Source organism: Lepidochelys olivacea (assembly GCF_965140295.1).
Source record: "Lepidochelys olivacea isolate rLepOli2 genome assembly, chromosome: 4".
NCBI lineage: Eukaryota > Metazoa > Chordata > Testudines > Cheloniidae > Lepidochelys > Lepidochelys olivacea.
The window spans coordinates 116,122,395-116,138,518 of record NC_140414.1 but is presented as its reverse complement, the minus strand read 5'-3'; the positions used below and the strand labels follow the sequence as shown (position 1 = coordinate 116,138,518).

General features: G+C 40.1%; 2 protein-coding genes across 9 annotated transcripts in view; one reads left to right on the top strand and one right to left on the bottom strand.

Annotated features, from left to right (window-relative positions):
- PACRGL (parkin coregulated like) overlaps positions 1–1,689 on the top strand; it is a 32,640-nt gene extending 30,951 nt beyond the window's left edge. For 2 of the 3 annotated variants that reach the window (XM_084627280.1, XM_084627281.1), the window contains exon 8: positions 169–971. In XM_084627280.1, coding sequence (XP_084483406.1) covers positions 169–225 — 57 coding nt within the window. In that variant the 3' untranslated portion in view covers positions 226–971. Of the gene's footprint in view, positions 1–168; positions 972–1,574 lie in introns of those variants that run through there. The other variant, XR_014711458.1, reaches the window with a different exon arrangement.
- An 800-nt stretch (positions 1,690–2,489) lies between these two features.
- KCNIP4 (potassium voltage-gated channel interacting protein 4) overlaps positions 2,490–16,124 on the bottom strand; it is a gene marked incomplete at its 5' end in the record, with an annotated part of 476,849 nt that continues 463,214 nt past the window's right edge. For 3 of the 6 annotated variants that reach the window (XM_084627276.1, XM_084627278.1, XM_084627273.1), the window contains 4 exons: positions 2,490–2,612; positions 7,815–7,877; positions 8,202–8,306; positions 9,536–9,643. In XM_084627276.1, coding sequence (XP_084483402.1) covers positions 2,565–2,612; positions 7,815–7,877; positions 8,202–8,306; positions 9,536–9,643 — 324 coding nt within the window. In that variant the 3' untranslated portion in view covers positions 2,490–2,564. Of the gene's footprint in view, positions 2,613–7,046; positions 7,878–8,201; positions 8,307–9,535; positions 9,644–16,124 lie in introns of those variants that run through there. The other 3 variants (XM_084627275.1, XM_084627277.1, XM_084627274.1) reach the window with 2 other exon arrangements.

The following is a 16,124-nucleotide window of genomic DNA, read 5'->3' as shown; positions in this document are numbered from 1 at the left end:
AAATATTTAATGTTTTTCTGTCTTCAACTCTCTTCTTTTGATAGTTTAGTTTGCATGATGGGTGTTTAGATATGTATAATTATAAGGAAATGTTGTAACACAGATTGCCACTTGGTTGCCTTCAGAACTAAGTGCTTCTTACTGTGTAAACTTCATTTTTATCAACAGGAGAGTGTAACTATCATCAAATCTAAAATTCCAACCTATTGTTCCATCTCCTTTTGAATGAGAGAACCATATAGTCATTTACACTGCGTAGTGTCGTTGTGGGCATCAGAAGCTGACTGTGGATGCTGTTGGAATTTCCTTATGGTACAACTTATTCTAGTAAAACTAACCACAAACATTCTGTAATCTGCTTGGGAGAAAAAATGAAGATTAAGTGAAGTGTGCCCATAACATCTTATGAAAAAGTATAATTATGGCAAACAGTTAATCATTTTTATTAGATATCTTTTTGTGTATCCAGTCTTATGTTTACAGTTACAGTCAATAATTGGTTATCTACCATCCATTTTTTCAGCTGTAAACAAAGTAAATGTTAATTCATTTTTGCTGTACATTCCTATTTCCTTTAATATTTCTGCCACACTTACTGTGTTTATCAAATGTTACATAAAAGGTAGAATTTGATTGTAATTATTAATTAAGCAGTAACTAACTCACTGCTAAAGTGCATATACATATTTATTTTATACGCTTTCTTTCCGTGATGAGTGTTAGAGATGAAAATGTGAGTTTTCTGTTACAAAAGAACTGATTTCAAACTAGTTGTCCAGTGTTGCTCTAGTACCGTAAATAGGATAAAAACACCAGGTGTTGATATTGGAATACTGTTTTTCATATTCTATCTCAGTAACCCTTCATTTTGAAAACTGTCACATTGGGAACTTAAATCTTAGCACAGTACTGAATTAACAGTTAATTCAGGATGCGTGTATTGAAACAGTAAATCCATTTGGTTAAAGAAATGCCTGTAGTCTAGTATTTTTTCAAAAAACAAAAACATTCTGCTTGTTTTTCTTTCTTGTATTTTATTTTTATATATATATAATTTTATTTTATTATTTATTTATTTTTTTACAAAATGTGCACATTTAGTTTACGCAAACATGCTACAGCAAATTTCAGGTGTACATGTATTGTACTACTCTTATTCCTACACTGGTGATAGCAGAGCAGCCTTCAACATTCCATCTCTACACCAGAATAGATACCTGATTTATTTTTGCAAAAATAATGGTTGCAGCATTCTTTCTACGCCAGTAGCCCCTTCACATCCTTTGTGCAGAAATGTCACAATAAGGATTGGCATATCTTCAGTAGCATTTCAAAGTATTGGCCTGGAATCACTCAAAACAATAGTACAATAATTTTTATTTCTTAATTGTGATGGGGAAAAGATAATCCATTTTAATCTTTCACATCTGTGCACTTATGGTTTTTTAGGTCCAGAATTAAAGCTGTTCCTACTTTGATAGAATTAATGTTCCTCAAGAATGTAATAGTAGTACTGCTTATAAACAACACTGGTGTATAGCTAAAGTTTCTGCTTTTTTACTCCCTTTTCATAGTAAACAGACCATTGAAACAGATAGTAGACTGTCTAGATATTACTGCATTCTGAGCACTGAAGTGAGATGGAAGCTTCAAAAGACCATTATCTCCTTTTTCCTCATTAAAACCGGTAAGACACGTACTTCTGGAAATAATGGTAAAACTAGATTTTCTTCACAAAGAAATTTGAACTTAAAACCTTTTCAGGTCCTTAATTTTGAGCAGAAAACTTTGCTGACAGTCCAACCAGAATTACACATACAATATATAAGACTTCAGGTACTCATTTCATGAAAAATTCATAAATGCAGATTTATTAGGTAAGGATGATCTGTTTAATACCTACCAGTGGTACATGTCTATCTGAATCATAAAAATTTTTATTATAAAAAAGATTTCTTCCTCTTATGTAAGTTAGCTGGGCTTCAATCAAAGAGGAAAGAAAGCCAAATAAAATTGGATGTTGTTGTAGGAGATATGTATTGCTCATCAACTGTAGCAATATTTACTCAAAGTATTATGTAAAAATGAGCATTACACCATACAAATGTGAAAAGGAAATGCAGGATGATTTCTCTGTAAAAGAGAGGCTAAGACACTTTTTAAGGATTTTTAAGACACTTAAAATCCAGGGGCTGAATCCAATACAAACAAGTATCAAAACCAGCTATTTCTGATCTCCTTGTGTTAAAGCCTCTTTTATCTAGGGGTTGGAATGGTAATAAAGCTGTATAATGGCAGATGCTGTGCTGTTTTGGGGAGTTGTGGGGTAAAACCTAATACTTTTAGCATATCCCATTCGATAAAGGACAAATTATTACATCCTAACCTTTGGGAAATCATTTTTGGGAGGAAGGTCTTTATAATAAAACAAAACTTATTTGCATAATACATGTCTCAGTGTAAAGCTGAGCAATCCTACATATGGTAAATGTGGCAAATCCAGCTTTAAGTAATGTTGCAGAATAGTTCACATTTGTCCATTAATTGCAGACTAAACCACATTGTTAAATCACATTTTCAAAGAGCTGCATGGAACGCATTATGTTTTCATCCTGTAAGAAGAAAAAAAATACGTCAGATTATTTTATATTTCCTATACAGAAGTGTATAGAGGGGAAAAAAGTGGGTAGAAGTCACCAATGTTAGTTACTGACAGCAGCAACTTGTTTGGAAAAATTAATAAGTGATGATAAAATTTAACACTGAAACTGGTACTGATTTTAGAAAAAAATACCAAAACTATTAATAAATAATTACTGAAATTAAAAAAATTAAACTGAAAAGAGCATATTAAGTTAATTTGTGTTTTTGTTGAAACTGTCTACACTGTTTTGGAGATAATCAATTGAACTCTTGAAACTCTGTAAAAAAAAAAAAAATAGTATATAAATATGTGGTAACTTCCTACGTGCAGTTTGAGTACAGTCAGTAATTTCCATATATTTGAAATTGTTGCTTGGCACAGCATATTCTCCCCAAAAAACCCTTTGGCATTATCGGAGACTATTTTGTAGATTCAAGAACAATTTAAAACTGAGTCAGCATGTGCATGCAGCACGATAATTCCCCCAAATACATTGTTAAAATTGTTGACTCCTCAGCTCAGATTTTCCCCACTGGCAGTACGACATAGCAAGTCTTCTCTGATTCTACTGCTTGTTGATATTAAATAGGGAACTAATTTAATCCATTTTTACTTAAACTTTTAGCAGTGCCCTTACACAGTTACACCTCTATCCCGATATAACGCGGTCCTCGGGAGCCAAAAACTCTAACCGCATTATATCGAACTTGCTATGGAGGGCCGGGTAGGGAAGGCTGTGCCTCCCCAAACAACCTGGCCCTGTCCCCTATCCGACCCCCCACTTACTTCCTGCCCACTGACTGACCCCTCAAAACCCCCAACCCATCCAGCCTCTCCTATTCCCAGTCCCCTTAACACGCTGCTCAGAGTAGTGTGTCGGAGCCAGCCATGCTGCCATCCTAGGCGCCGACTCCGTGGGTGCTCCGGGGCTGGAGCACCCACAGAGAAAAATTGGTGGTCACAGAGCACCCACCAGCAGCTCTGCGCCCTGCCCCAGCTCACCTCCGCTCTGCCTCCTCCCCTCCGCTTCTCCCCCCTCCCTCTCTCCTTCCAAGGCTTGCCGTGAATCAGCTGTTTGGCGCGGCAAACCTGGGAAGGGGGAGAAGTGGAGCAGCGGCGCACTCTGGAGAGGAGGCGGAGGTGGGTGGGGAGTGGTTCCCCTCCCCCCCCCGGGCCTTCCACGCCCATCCATCCCCACCACAGCTCACCTCCGCTCTGCCTCCTCCCCTGAGCGCGCTACTGCTCGGCTTCTCCCCCCTCCCTCCCAGGCTTGCACAAGCCTGGGAAGGGAAATGCTTTACCGTGTTATATCCGAATTTGTGTTAATCGGATCACGTTCTATCAGGGTAGAGGTGTATCTCTCTCGAATCATCAGAATGTACTGGTCATCCCCCACACTAAATAAATATACATAATAATGATGACTCACAGCTGTCACAGTAAAACTACCCCTTAACCTCCACCTCTAAGAAAATAATTTGGTCTTGAATTTAATACTACATCTTTCTCAGTAGTGAGTATCTTATGAAGAGTGCTGTCTCCTAGACCAAGGTAGCTCCAGCTCCTTTTCCACTGCTTATTTCAGCTGTGATCTCTCAAGTAATTAGGGCTCAAATCATTCAGGGCTTTCTTAATAGGTTAAAATCCTTGCCTTGAATTCCACCCAGAAGCTTACTGATGATAAACTCTCAGCATGAAACTCCACCTAATAAACTAGCCCATGTTCTTCCCTAGCTCTAGTTTCCAAGTGGTCTTGTCATGTAGCTAATTACCATAAACCAATCTCGAGGCCAACTGTAGCAAGGGACACATCAGAGTGAAAATGGTGAATTTGTCTCAGCAAATGCAGCTGGAAGAAAGTGTACTTGACCAAGTCCATAACCTGGGCATCTAGGAGCAATTGAGTATCTTCTTAAAACCACATGGTTCTGCAGCTGTATTTAACAAATGGCGTTTGTACTCTCTCATTGAAGGTTGTCTGTATAATCATATGGCTCCTTCCCCCAAGCATTTTCTGTCTTATATGGATTGAACTGCAGCCAATAGATCCTCCCTCCACTCCCTTCAATAGATTATTCGTTCTACTCTATTAATGAGGTCAGATGTGATAAACAGTAGTAAAATACTTCATAACAAATCCAACAACAAAACCCATCTTCACATGATGTTCTAAACAGAATCAGTAAATACCAATTACCTACCAGCAAAAAATGTCTTCACTACTAGAGTTGTGATGCTGTGTGGAAGACTGTCCAAATTTCCTCTCTAATAATAGGGTAGAACACCAGTCTTCCTAATGGTAGCAAGCCCATTTTTTACCCACTGCACTGTATAGCTGTCCCAGTTCCTACAGTCTCTTTTCAGGAAAACTTTGGGCCTGACAGCTAATCATAGGTTTAGCCTGTGTTTTAAAAGCTTCTTTCAACATCTTTTTCAGTTCCAAAATAGGAAATGAATCTGTTCTTAGTCTTCCTATTCTATCAACAGTGTGATGTTGCTTTGTACTTCAACTATAAATCAGTAGCTGTTTGAAAGAATTTATTCAATCTGAGCTAGTAACAATCAGATATTGTGTTAGGCAACTGACATAGTGCTAGTATAGGTTTTTAGGTCAATGCAATTAAATCTACTGATACTCTTGGGCTCCCTTTACCCATTTTATCCTTTATGCAAGACCACAGACTCTGATATATTGGAATTGTAATCGGTGCTATTGGCCTTGGAAGCTACAGGGTTTTTTTTAAGTTCTAGTGTGATAACTAGTGTAGAAGGCTACTAACTACATTAGTTTCTTCTATGTACAATTATCCAACTAATAACTAGTTTGCAAGTGTAGCAAACACAATTACAGTACCAACTCCTAAATTATGGAAAAGTATCAGAAAAACTGCATTTCACACTGTGTGCATATTAATTAACATATTAATCTTGGTGATATGGGCTAATATATACACACACACAAAACCATTTATAAATAAAACAAGGACCTGGTACTGGCATTTGAAGGCTGATTTTGATCCTGCAATAATTGTATTTCAGGAACACACTGTAGGAAACACAGTTACACAGAGTAATTTTGCAGAAGAGAATTTCTCTCAGCTTTTGGTTCATTTTATGTATTGTTTTATCTCTTAAATTGATGAATAAAAGATACCATAGTGAACCTATTGCAAGAAGTAGAATGAGCACTGAGAAATTCTATTGTTTGATAATAAAGATAGAATCTATTAAATTAAGTCTGGCTACAATACTGTAGATGTTATATACAGTTGGAAATTTAAAAAAAAAGATGTTTTTTGGCCAAGCGTGATTAGATGCTTGACGTGTCATCTTCCATGTTGCCACCTGTAATTTTTAGTGTTGGCCTAAACAAAGTGTCCATATCTAACCCAACCATGCTTATCATTAAGGTCTCTTTGAGTAATCTGAAGCTCATCAAATGTGGGTTTTTAAGGAGTCAGGGGAAAAACAAAACACTGAGAATATCTGCTTATAGTCTTGAAAGGCCAAGTTCCAGGCATTGATGCCCAACACACCTGAACAGCCACGGCAAGATGTAGGAGATGAGTTTCCAAATCATTGGGCCCTGAAGTATGTAGGGATTTAAAGGTTGTCACTCATGCTATGAATCAGAGATGGACTACTCAGTGCCAACATATCTGATTACTCAGAAACAGCAAAGGCTGTAACAGCCTGCTGAAGTTGTGAATCATTCTGGAAAAGAACCACATTGTAGCCCTTACTGCACAATACCCCTCCATTCCTATAGATGAATTTTCCTACCCATCTGCATCATTGCCAACTTGTCCAGATTCCATCTGTAATTTTACACCCAGACTTATCCAAATCACAGTTAGGCACGGAGGAAATAGCAGAATTGGCATTTAATGAGAGGGAGACAAATGAATGCCATCTGCCTACTGGTGATCCATCTGCCTGAGCAGCCTTCCAGACATACTGAACAAGAGAAGTGACAAGATAAAACCCTACAGCACCCTATATCAGCTCTCTCCAGGAAAGAAAACTTACTCAGCAACACTGCAATCTTAGACAGGAGTGGATCCACTGCAAAGAATACTATCGATACTATGGTCAATGGTATCCAAAGCTTATTAGCCACCATGAGAAGTGCTATTAAGAATAGTACATCATTGGCTAGGTCTCACTGTCTCCTTGTCTTTGATCCAACCGGAATTTCCAATGGAATACCTAGAGGTTCAAGTAAAAAAAACCTGACAAAGTCCGTACCATCTTTTATATTTCCTGTGCAGCTTTCGGGCTACAAGGTGTTTATAAATTGTTGCTCATGGATAGACATGCTTTTCCTAGTCTTGCTTACCCATACCTGTATTGCGAATTCTTGTCGTCTGGCCCCCCTTTCATATATACCAAAAGGGCAAAACATTGACTCTTATTGTTGATTTTCCTAATCGCCTTTCCCCTATCTAAGGCAATCCAAATAGAGCTGGTATGTCCATTGAAATCTACTGTATTTTACTGTATTTATTGTTAGACAGAATTGATGGTTTTAGTTTGAGAAAAGAACTGTCAATGGCTACAACAATCTGCATGATCTAATCAATTGTTGCTAGCCCTTTTTCCAGTTTGGATCTCAACACTTGATCTAATGTAGTATGACACCCTCGGTATGTACCATGCTCCTCTAGTAGCTTGTAACCTTGTACAATGTACAAATAACAAGAAGCTTTGGTGTTTAATTTTTTCATAATAAAATTGCAGAACTTATTTTTATAAGGCTGTCTTGTCTAACTGTAGACAAGTTCTTAAATAATAGCTCATTCAGTTATCCTACAATGAATAAATGTGAATTCTGGCAGAGATATACCCAGCACAAGACTCAAATATTCACATAACAATTTGTCTACTACATGGTAGTTTTGCATAGGAAGAGACGATGCAAACACACTAGTGGAATAGGTGAACATTAGCTTTTCAAAAACTATCACCTCTATGAATACAAATATTGTATATGTTCGCACATGTAACTGACTGTTTTGTAGAACAGGTCGCCAGACATACCTTTTTGTAAAGGTGCCTAGAAGTGTAAGCTACATCTTTACACCCAAATCCTCTAATTGGTAGTACCATGTGACAACCCTTTAGCCAGCTGATAGGAGTAACTAAATATCTTACATTTATCATTACTTACTTTTTGGCAGCTTTCAATGAATTCATCTATGGTAACTACCCCATCTTTATTCTTGTCCATTTTCTGTCCAGAAAGATAAGAACATTTGCTTAAATCATGTTAAAATCCTACTTAAAAACACTGAATTTATTTATTACTTATTTCAGAGTTATATTGCAGGCTGGTGGCCACCCAGGTCAGGGTATCATTTTACTAGACACTATAAGTACATTACAGTCCCTGCCTCAGAGAGCTTCCAGTCTATAAAAGTCTAGACATAACAGATCAGTTGGACGAGTAGGTTGGGATGGGGGAACAGGGAAGATAGAGTAACAAAAATAATAGGATGTGCCAGTGAAAACATGGGAGTTTTCTTGTAGACCATCCTTTTTTGTTGTCTTGCCCTACCTGGAAAAATGTTTCCACATGTTGTCTAGGAGCATCCTCTTTGAGAACAGGATAAGTGCATTTTCCCATCATATCATATATAGCTTTCATAATATCAAGCATTTCCTGAAGAGAAAAACATGTTTATGTAAATGTTTTAGAACATGCTCAAAATCTTTTGAGCATTTATAGTTTAGAAGAAATATTTAAGACTGTGCCACAGTCAAATTGTGATTGAACAACTTCATGAGTATAATGCACATGGATCACTTTGAAATTTAAATTAGCTACTGACGCTATGTACAGACACTCCCTGGGTTACGCAACCCAGACTTACGCAAATTCACTGGAAATAGGATTTTTGAGTTGTGAAAATTTTTGTGTAACGTACGGGTATACGTTTCTGACTTATGCAAAATTTGAGTTACACAAGGCTTTCCAGAACAATTGTGTAAGTTGAGGGGCGTCTGTAACTGAAAACTCTTAAGTAGATGCAGATTTATGTTTCTGAATTTAAATACTTTACGATATCTAAAAGTCCAATGATATTGTGGAAAGAAAGCTCCAGTGGATCAGTAAGTGGAAACAAACCAACAAAAATTTGTAGTAGAAGGTGATTGGGCAAAATCACATCGCCTTCCTGTGTGTGAGTTTCCCCAGCTTTTGTAAGGTGCTTTGAGATATGTCGCTGAAAAGTGCTCTATAAGAATTATTATAACCATGTAATTCATCTGCCAATACGTTGAATAAAATGCTGTATTTTAAAAAAAACAAACCCTTTGTAATCTTTATGTAGTGTCTTGCTGAAACTGTTAGTACCAGTACCATTTACAGTAAACACATTGAGTCTGATCTTGCAAAAACTTATGTGCATGCTCACTTCACATTTGAGTTGTCCCATTGACTTTGATGAGTAAAGTTCAGCATATGCCTAATCCTTGCAGAGCAAGGCCCTTTAGAAAACAATAGCATTTTAAAGTGTTCACTTGCATTTCTGGATACACATTTTTATGTATAAGTACCCTACACAGTTCTTGAAATTCTGTGGGCAAATGTAGGTATTCAAAGGCATGCCCATTGTGCCCATTCCTTAAGAAATTTGGCCAGCTATGTCTTCTATGACTACTAATAAAATATAAATTTGTGGCTAGTTCTTTTTAAAAAAAAAAGAGTTAAGTTTATATAAAATACATTTATTTTAAAGTTGGTGGGAAGAAAAAAAATTATCTAGTTGTTTGCTACCAAACTCAGTTTTGACAGCAGTTTCTCTAAAGCCATGTTCCTTTCAAACCAAACTCAAAGGGACACGTACATGCTGTGGTTTCAGTTATTGTGGCTACAAAATGAATTCTTACCTCTTTAGTTATGTATCCATCCTTATTTATATCATACAAATTAAAAGCCCAGTTGAGTTTTTCTTGTACTGTCCCTCGGAGTAAAATTGAGAGACCCATAATGAAATCCTAGAAAGAAAACAAAAAAAAACCCTAGGTAGTTTGAAGCTGAACTATATATTTCTAAATATGCAACTTTCAAATCCTGGACTCCAATGTGATAAATTCTCCAGTGTAATACCAGGCTGGAAAGAAGGACTGTTGCTTCGTCTTGTTTTTGGTAATTAGTCGTATGTTTTAAAAAAACATCTAGACTTTTTAGGTAGTACTGCCAATTCATGGTGGATTGCTCTATTATACAAGCAATAATCAGTTTTCTAGCCTCCTTCTGTTAATGGATTGAATGTACTGTAGCCTATGACTTAACCTTATAAAATGCTGCATGCAAGCCGTTTCTGTTGAAGTCAGTGTGGGGAGAAAACACATCACTGCTGTGCACAGGTCCAGAACAAAGTCTATGTACTTCTTAAACACATGATTTAGGGCTTAACTGGAATTTAAATGGTAATAACTTATTGTAGAATGCTACATGGGAGTAAATGTCACACACGAGAACAATAAGAAAGGTAATATTCTCAGCTCTTACACCTCTGCAGAGGTTTTCTTCAGAGGCTGGCTGCTCTATGCATTGAAGCTCAACAAAAAAAAGGCAATTATGAGAAAACTATTCATTAGAGAAACGTAAGTTTATTTTTACCTCCGCTATATGAAACACAGTGATAATTGTAAATTAAAATATTGTAGAGAGAGTCTACAGAAGTAAAACAACAAAATCTGAATCCATTGCTTTGATCCTTGGTGGTAGAGAACTCTGACGCATTAACGTGTAGTGAGCTTTCAGAGAATGAAATTAGTCAGGCTACATTACTTCCCTATAGGCCAAGAAGACTAACGATTAATAGACTCGTGTTACACTAGTCCTAGAACTAGAGTTGTGTTTCAGAATTAATATGGTTTTATAGCAACATGAACCTCATTCAAACGGAGAATTGACAAAAAAGTCAAACATTTATTAGTTGTATTTCGTTCATATTTTTAAAGAGACTTGGTGAAAGCAGGGCTTTATCATTCCCAGTCCTTTGTTGGTCCTGACCTGATTTTGTGACATCATTGTTATTGCCATAGGGCTCATAACCAAATGTTGTTGTAAAGGCTCAAAGTCCTACCATAGCACCAAACCCATTAGCTACAAGGGTTAAATAATTCTGTACTGACACAGGCCAGGTTTACATGTTTATTCAGAGTTGAAAAAAAGCCAGTATTTTGGGGAAAACAGCCAAAGGGGTTGCATCAGGGACAAAGAGGGGCTGATGCATCATGTTTTAGTTTTTTTTCCTGTATGGCCATTACAGTTACCCTTCCAAGTACCTACTGAGGACAAGCTCAGCTAACGCCGCACAGCTCTATTAAAGTCCTGTCTTTCTTGACTAGTGTGCCCTGGGGCTTGCTGACGTTGTCATAGTTTCCAGTATTAATGCATCAGTGCACTCGCCTCATGAGGCATCTTAAAGATATGAATCCTGAAAAACATTTTACTGACCTTACTTATAGCTTCAGCATCACAGGGCTAAAGCACTATACAGCTCTTTGATAGCATACTGCCAAATATTAAACCATTATGCTTCAGGAAATTCAGAAAAAAATTGATCATATACTTTTAACAATCATCATTCCTATGTTGCTATTCTAAATCTTGATGGATCTTTTCCTGAAAAGTCTAATGCTGTAGTGTCAGCTTTCATGCAGGCATTTCCTCCCCATTCTACGCCTTTCTGGTGCTTCACCATTCTCTTGTTTGCGCTCCTTCACCGGCTGTACTCAAGCTACACTTCCTCAGAGGCCAAGCAACAACATGGCTGATGACCAAATTAGCTATCCATTTTGGGAGCGGCAGAAAAATGTTCCTCTTGCTTTATCTTCCCATCTTAAATAGTTGTGCGTTCACGGCTTAACAGCATATTTTGGAGCACCTCCTGCATGGGGCTGAGTGCACATTGAGCCTCACGGGTGTTGACAAGACTCAGCTCTCAGGATGTGCTCCACATCGTACAAGATCAGCCCCTAGCTTGGCGTCATATTTTCAGCTCTATTACCCTTGGGACTAGTAGACGCTACTGTGAAAGTAAATTGCTTTTTTGTTGAATGTTCACCTTGCCCTAAGGTATAAGTCCATCTCTGAACTGCTAATAAGGACTAACACTGGTAGGAAGTTGTGACGTGTTGCCTAAGAACCGAGTTTTTTTGCTATGTATATGATTGCTGTGTTGTGGCTATCTGAAATTAAAGCAAAGCCTAGAGGGATGAAAAAGCTGATTCATCTTTTCCATTTAAAAAAAGTATAATTTATCTTTAATAGCGTACATTTTTAGCCTGCTCATGCCAATCTTCACTGTATATATTATTTATTTATGTAGATTTCAGTCTAAAAACTTGAGGATGCCTATCCAAACTCTGGGTGCCCTTGACATACATAATATATGAGTTCAAAATATAAATCACTCAAAACAGTAGCATTTCTTCTTCCTGAACTTTCATCCATCATTTGTTCATGGAGGCCAATCCAGTTTAAAATTACTTCCTATTAGTTTTATTTAAATTGTGTGTGTGCAAAATTTAGTGCTTTGGGAAGCAGCCAAGTTATGAGTGCTGGAACATGAAATCCATTATTAATCCACATAAGGAGGAATACAGGCATCCGTGCAGCTCACCTGTGTCCTTGAGAAACTATTTTGGTAAGAAGAAACTCTCTCTCTCCACCTCCTTGCGTTTTCAATTAGTGCCCATCCCCATAGTATCTAAGCACTGTCACCACGCTAAAACTATCAGCAAAAGTGCCAGCTGCGACTGTGGTCTTCTTGAGGTGAACCACAGAAATGGAAGAATACCATCTATAGACCACCAAACGAGTTCCTTTTGGGTATGAGCCACAGACACATCCTTGGAGTCAATTCTGCAGCCATTCCATGCATGTTACTTTTTTACATACAGTGGCTTTTTATTAGTATTATTAAGTGCCAGTGTTGCATTTGGCCCAGTGCCTGGTTGACAATGGCTCCATGGAGCCGGGCCCATGCTCAGAAGGGGCCCCAGCCTGCTCCACTTCTACTGTGCCCCAAGACTTTGCTGACTCCCCTGCCCACCACTTGCTCCTCTTGGCCTGTCCACTGGCTGGCCAAGGGTTCCTCTCTGCCCCCTGGCCCCATCCCCTGCTCCTCTTAGCCCCCTGGCCGGACCCCAGTGCACCTCTAGCTCTGGGCAGTCTCCACTTCCACCACCTGTGGACATAGGAAGTCAGGGGGTATTGTGCAGGGAAGCTGTGTGGTGTGGCATGGGCCTGTCCCCGAGGGAAAGGGGCATGCTGGCAGCACAGGGCCGGGCAGGCCACTGTGCGTCTGGCAACTGCCGGTTTGTAAATAGGGCCCTCACATTGGGTGGAGCAGGGCTGCCCCTGCCATGCCATTCCCCATTGCCTCTCGCTGGCCCCTCACTCCGGGGACTGACCTCCCTGCACCATGCTCCATTGCCCTCATGGGGGCCCACAAATATGTTTGGTGCCAGGCCCACAAAAGGTTAATCCAGCCCTGAACAAGATACAGAGGAAGACATGATTAGGAGCTTTACTTTTCAGTTCCCCTAATTTTGAGTTTATGTTAGCACTCTTAAGGGTGTTACTTAATTGATTAGATCTCCTCAAGGAATAACTGAGACAAAACAATCAGAAAGTCATTGACAACTTTGTTAAGAGATAATTAATCATCTTTGGAAAAACAAATAAAAGTTAAGTTACTCATAGAGCATGCCCAAAGGCTTTAAACAGCTCTTTTGCAGGTAGGGCTAGCTCCACAAAGGGACGAACTTTTAAGTACCCTATACAATATATAAGGAGCTATAGGTGCATAAGCATGGGAGCCATAAAAGCCAGCATGCTGAGCTGCCTAGGTTTTTGACAAGAGAGGTTGGTCTACACCTGCCATTCTCAGGGAGATATGCACCTAACTCCAGAGCTTCTCAGCCATAATCTTTCTCCTGGAGTTTGGCATGTTAGCAGTGCTTATTTCGGGGCTGAGGCCTGGCACCTCTACGCTGGGCAGTTCATAGCCCCAGCACCTCTGGGCTTATCGCGTCAGTTACTAAAGTTTTAAAAAGTTGCTTGACCCCCCCCCCCCCTTGCACCTAATTGCTCGAGCCCCAGCACCTCTTTCCTTACCAATTAAGCACTGCGTGTTAGCTGGTTTGTTTGTTTGATTGTTTGGGGAGGAGGGAGGTGTTACAAGAAATGGAGATGGCGGCAGTAGACCCCTTACATACTTTAACCCAGTGGTTAGGGCATTCACTCAGGATGTGGGAAATTCAGGTTCAATCCCCCAATGTAGAGAAGGGATTTGAATTTGGGTGTCCCATCTCTAAAATGAGAGCCCTAACCCATGAGAGATGCTAGGATAGCACCCTCTCAGTCTCACCTGCATATTCTGGTGTGGGGCGTCTTCTGTTGACACAGTTCCACTGTCTAATTAACTATGCAATATGCCAAAGAGAGAGTCAGAATCATTCTACAGGCCAGTGGTTTGGGCATTTGCCTCAGAGGTGAGAAACCCAAGTTCAGATCCCTTTACTACATCTGGCAAAGATGGGATTAGAACCTGTCTCTCCTAACTACTATACTAAGGGGGCTACCTTTTTCTCCCCATTACCTCCAGCAATTTTGTGAGGCTTTAGGCCAGCTCTGAGCATACATAACAGATCAGGCCCTGCAGATGAGATACGCAGAGGGAGCCTACTTTGAGGATCCCACTGGGGCTAAAATGTGAGATAGGCACCCAGCTTGAGGCAGCAGTGCCCATGCTCTCTGGCAAAAACGTATGCCGCTACAGGATTAGGCAGCGGTTGAGTGGGGTCTTGGAGAGTCTCAGTGTCACCTAAGGCTATGGCTACACTTAGAGTACAAAAACTGCACACACACCCTAGTATGGGTATAAACAGCAAAGTAGATGTAGCTTTACTCTGCTCCCCTAAGCAGTGTCTCACCCCCAGAATCTACAGGTATGTACCCTACACAGCTTTCTACTCATCCAAGCTGTGCCTCCCATGGCTATTTTTAGTGCTCCACTGCTGCCTCAATGCCAGAGCCTTTCTCTGCTGCCTGCCCCTGCCCTGCCTCACCAGAGCCTTTCACTGCAGTGTCCAGCTGCATACCCTACCACATACCCTACCAACCACAACCAGTGAAGACCAGGCCACTGGGTACCCAAAAGGGCATTTGGCTACCTAAATCTTTGTGTGGATCTAGTGCACAACACCTCAGCCCTGCCAGTGATGAGTATTACTTGGAGGTTACTGAGTGATCTCAGTGCCCACTGGCCCAGATCCTGTAAGTTGCTGAGCAACATCGTCTGCCCATGAGGATGCTAGAAGTCATTCTAGGTCAGGAGCACTGACTTCAATAAGCATTGAAGGCGGGTCCTGATATTTAAAGGTATTTATGCATTGCTCTCCTCTGAGTTGCAAGGGCTAAGGCACGGATCCTCCCACTGGCACTTAAATACCTTGGAGAATCTGGGCCTAAGTGAATTAGACAGCTAAATCCCATTTTCAAAGCAATGTAGGCAATTAGAGGAGGCAAGTCTCATTGAAAACAATCCATGGAATTTAGGCTCAAAAGGTCCAGATTCATATAGGTTCTTAAGCACCTAGGTTCAACATTTAGACCTCACTGACATTCGCAAAAAAACACTGCTCAGCCACCTACTGCCACAGGGGCATAAGGTCACTAGGTGCCAAAGTTTCTGCTGGTGGGCAGGTGCAAAGCTGCTTACGTCAAAGCACACTACAAGCTCAGGCTCTACACAAAAGACAAAAATGGAGGGTGTTTGCATACACCCAGACCTAATAGCGCAGTGTTTAGGCCCTAGGCTGTGGGCGACTGAATCCCCCTTCTGTCTCACCCAGAGCAGGAACTTGAATGCAGGTCTTTCACCTCCCAGTGAATGTGCTAACCAGCAGGCTAGTCTGAGATGGGTATGGCTCAGTCTCTGCTATTAGTGCTGTTCCGCTTGGTATAAATAATTAAATATTCACTGGGCCAGTGAGAGAAGAGCATAGTTTCCTGTGACACCCAGGTTCCAGTCCCTGCTCCAATAAATACTTTATTATTTATACGAAGTGGAACAGCTTCAACGAGAGTATGAAAAGACACCCACCCCAGCAGTTATGTGGGAGGCAGTAGACCTAGATTCAAGTCTTGCACTATAGTAGGTGAAGTAGGGATTTGAACCTAGGTGTCTCACATCCTGGGTAAGTGCTCAAACCACTGGGATACTGGGAGTGCTTTTGCCAGCTGTGTTTTCTGCAGGGCCCAATCTGGTAAGCAGCCTCTGAGCACTCCTACCAGATTGGAGTCCATGGGCAAGCTAGATGAGGGGAATGCACAGTTAGTGAATCCCACCTGGGCTTAGGTATGAGGCACTGAGATGCTCAGAGGTGTCAGGACTTCGGCTGTACACATAACCAGCAGCAGAAATTCAGATGCCTAGGGGAATTTCAGGTGGCTAGG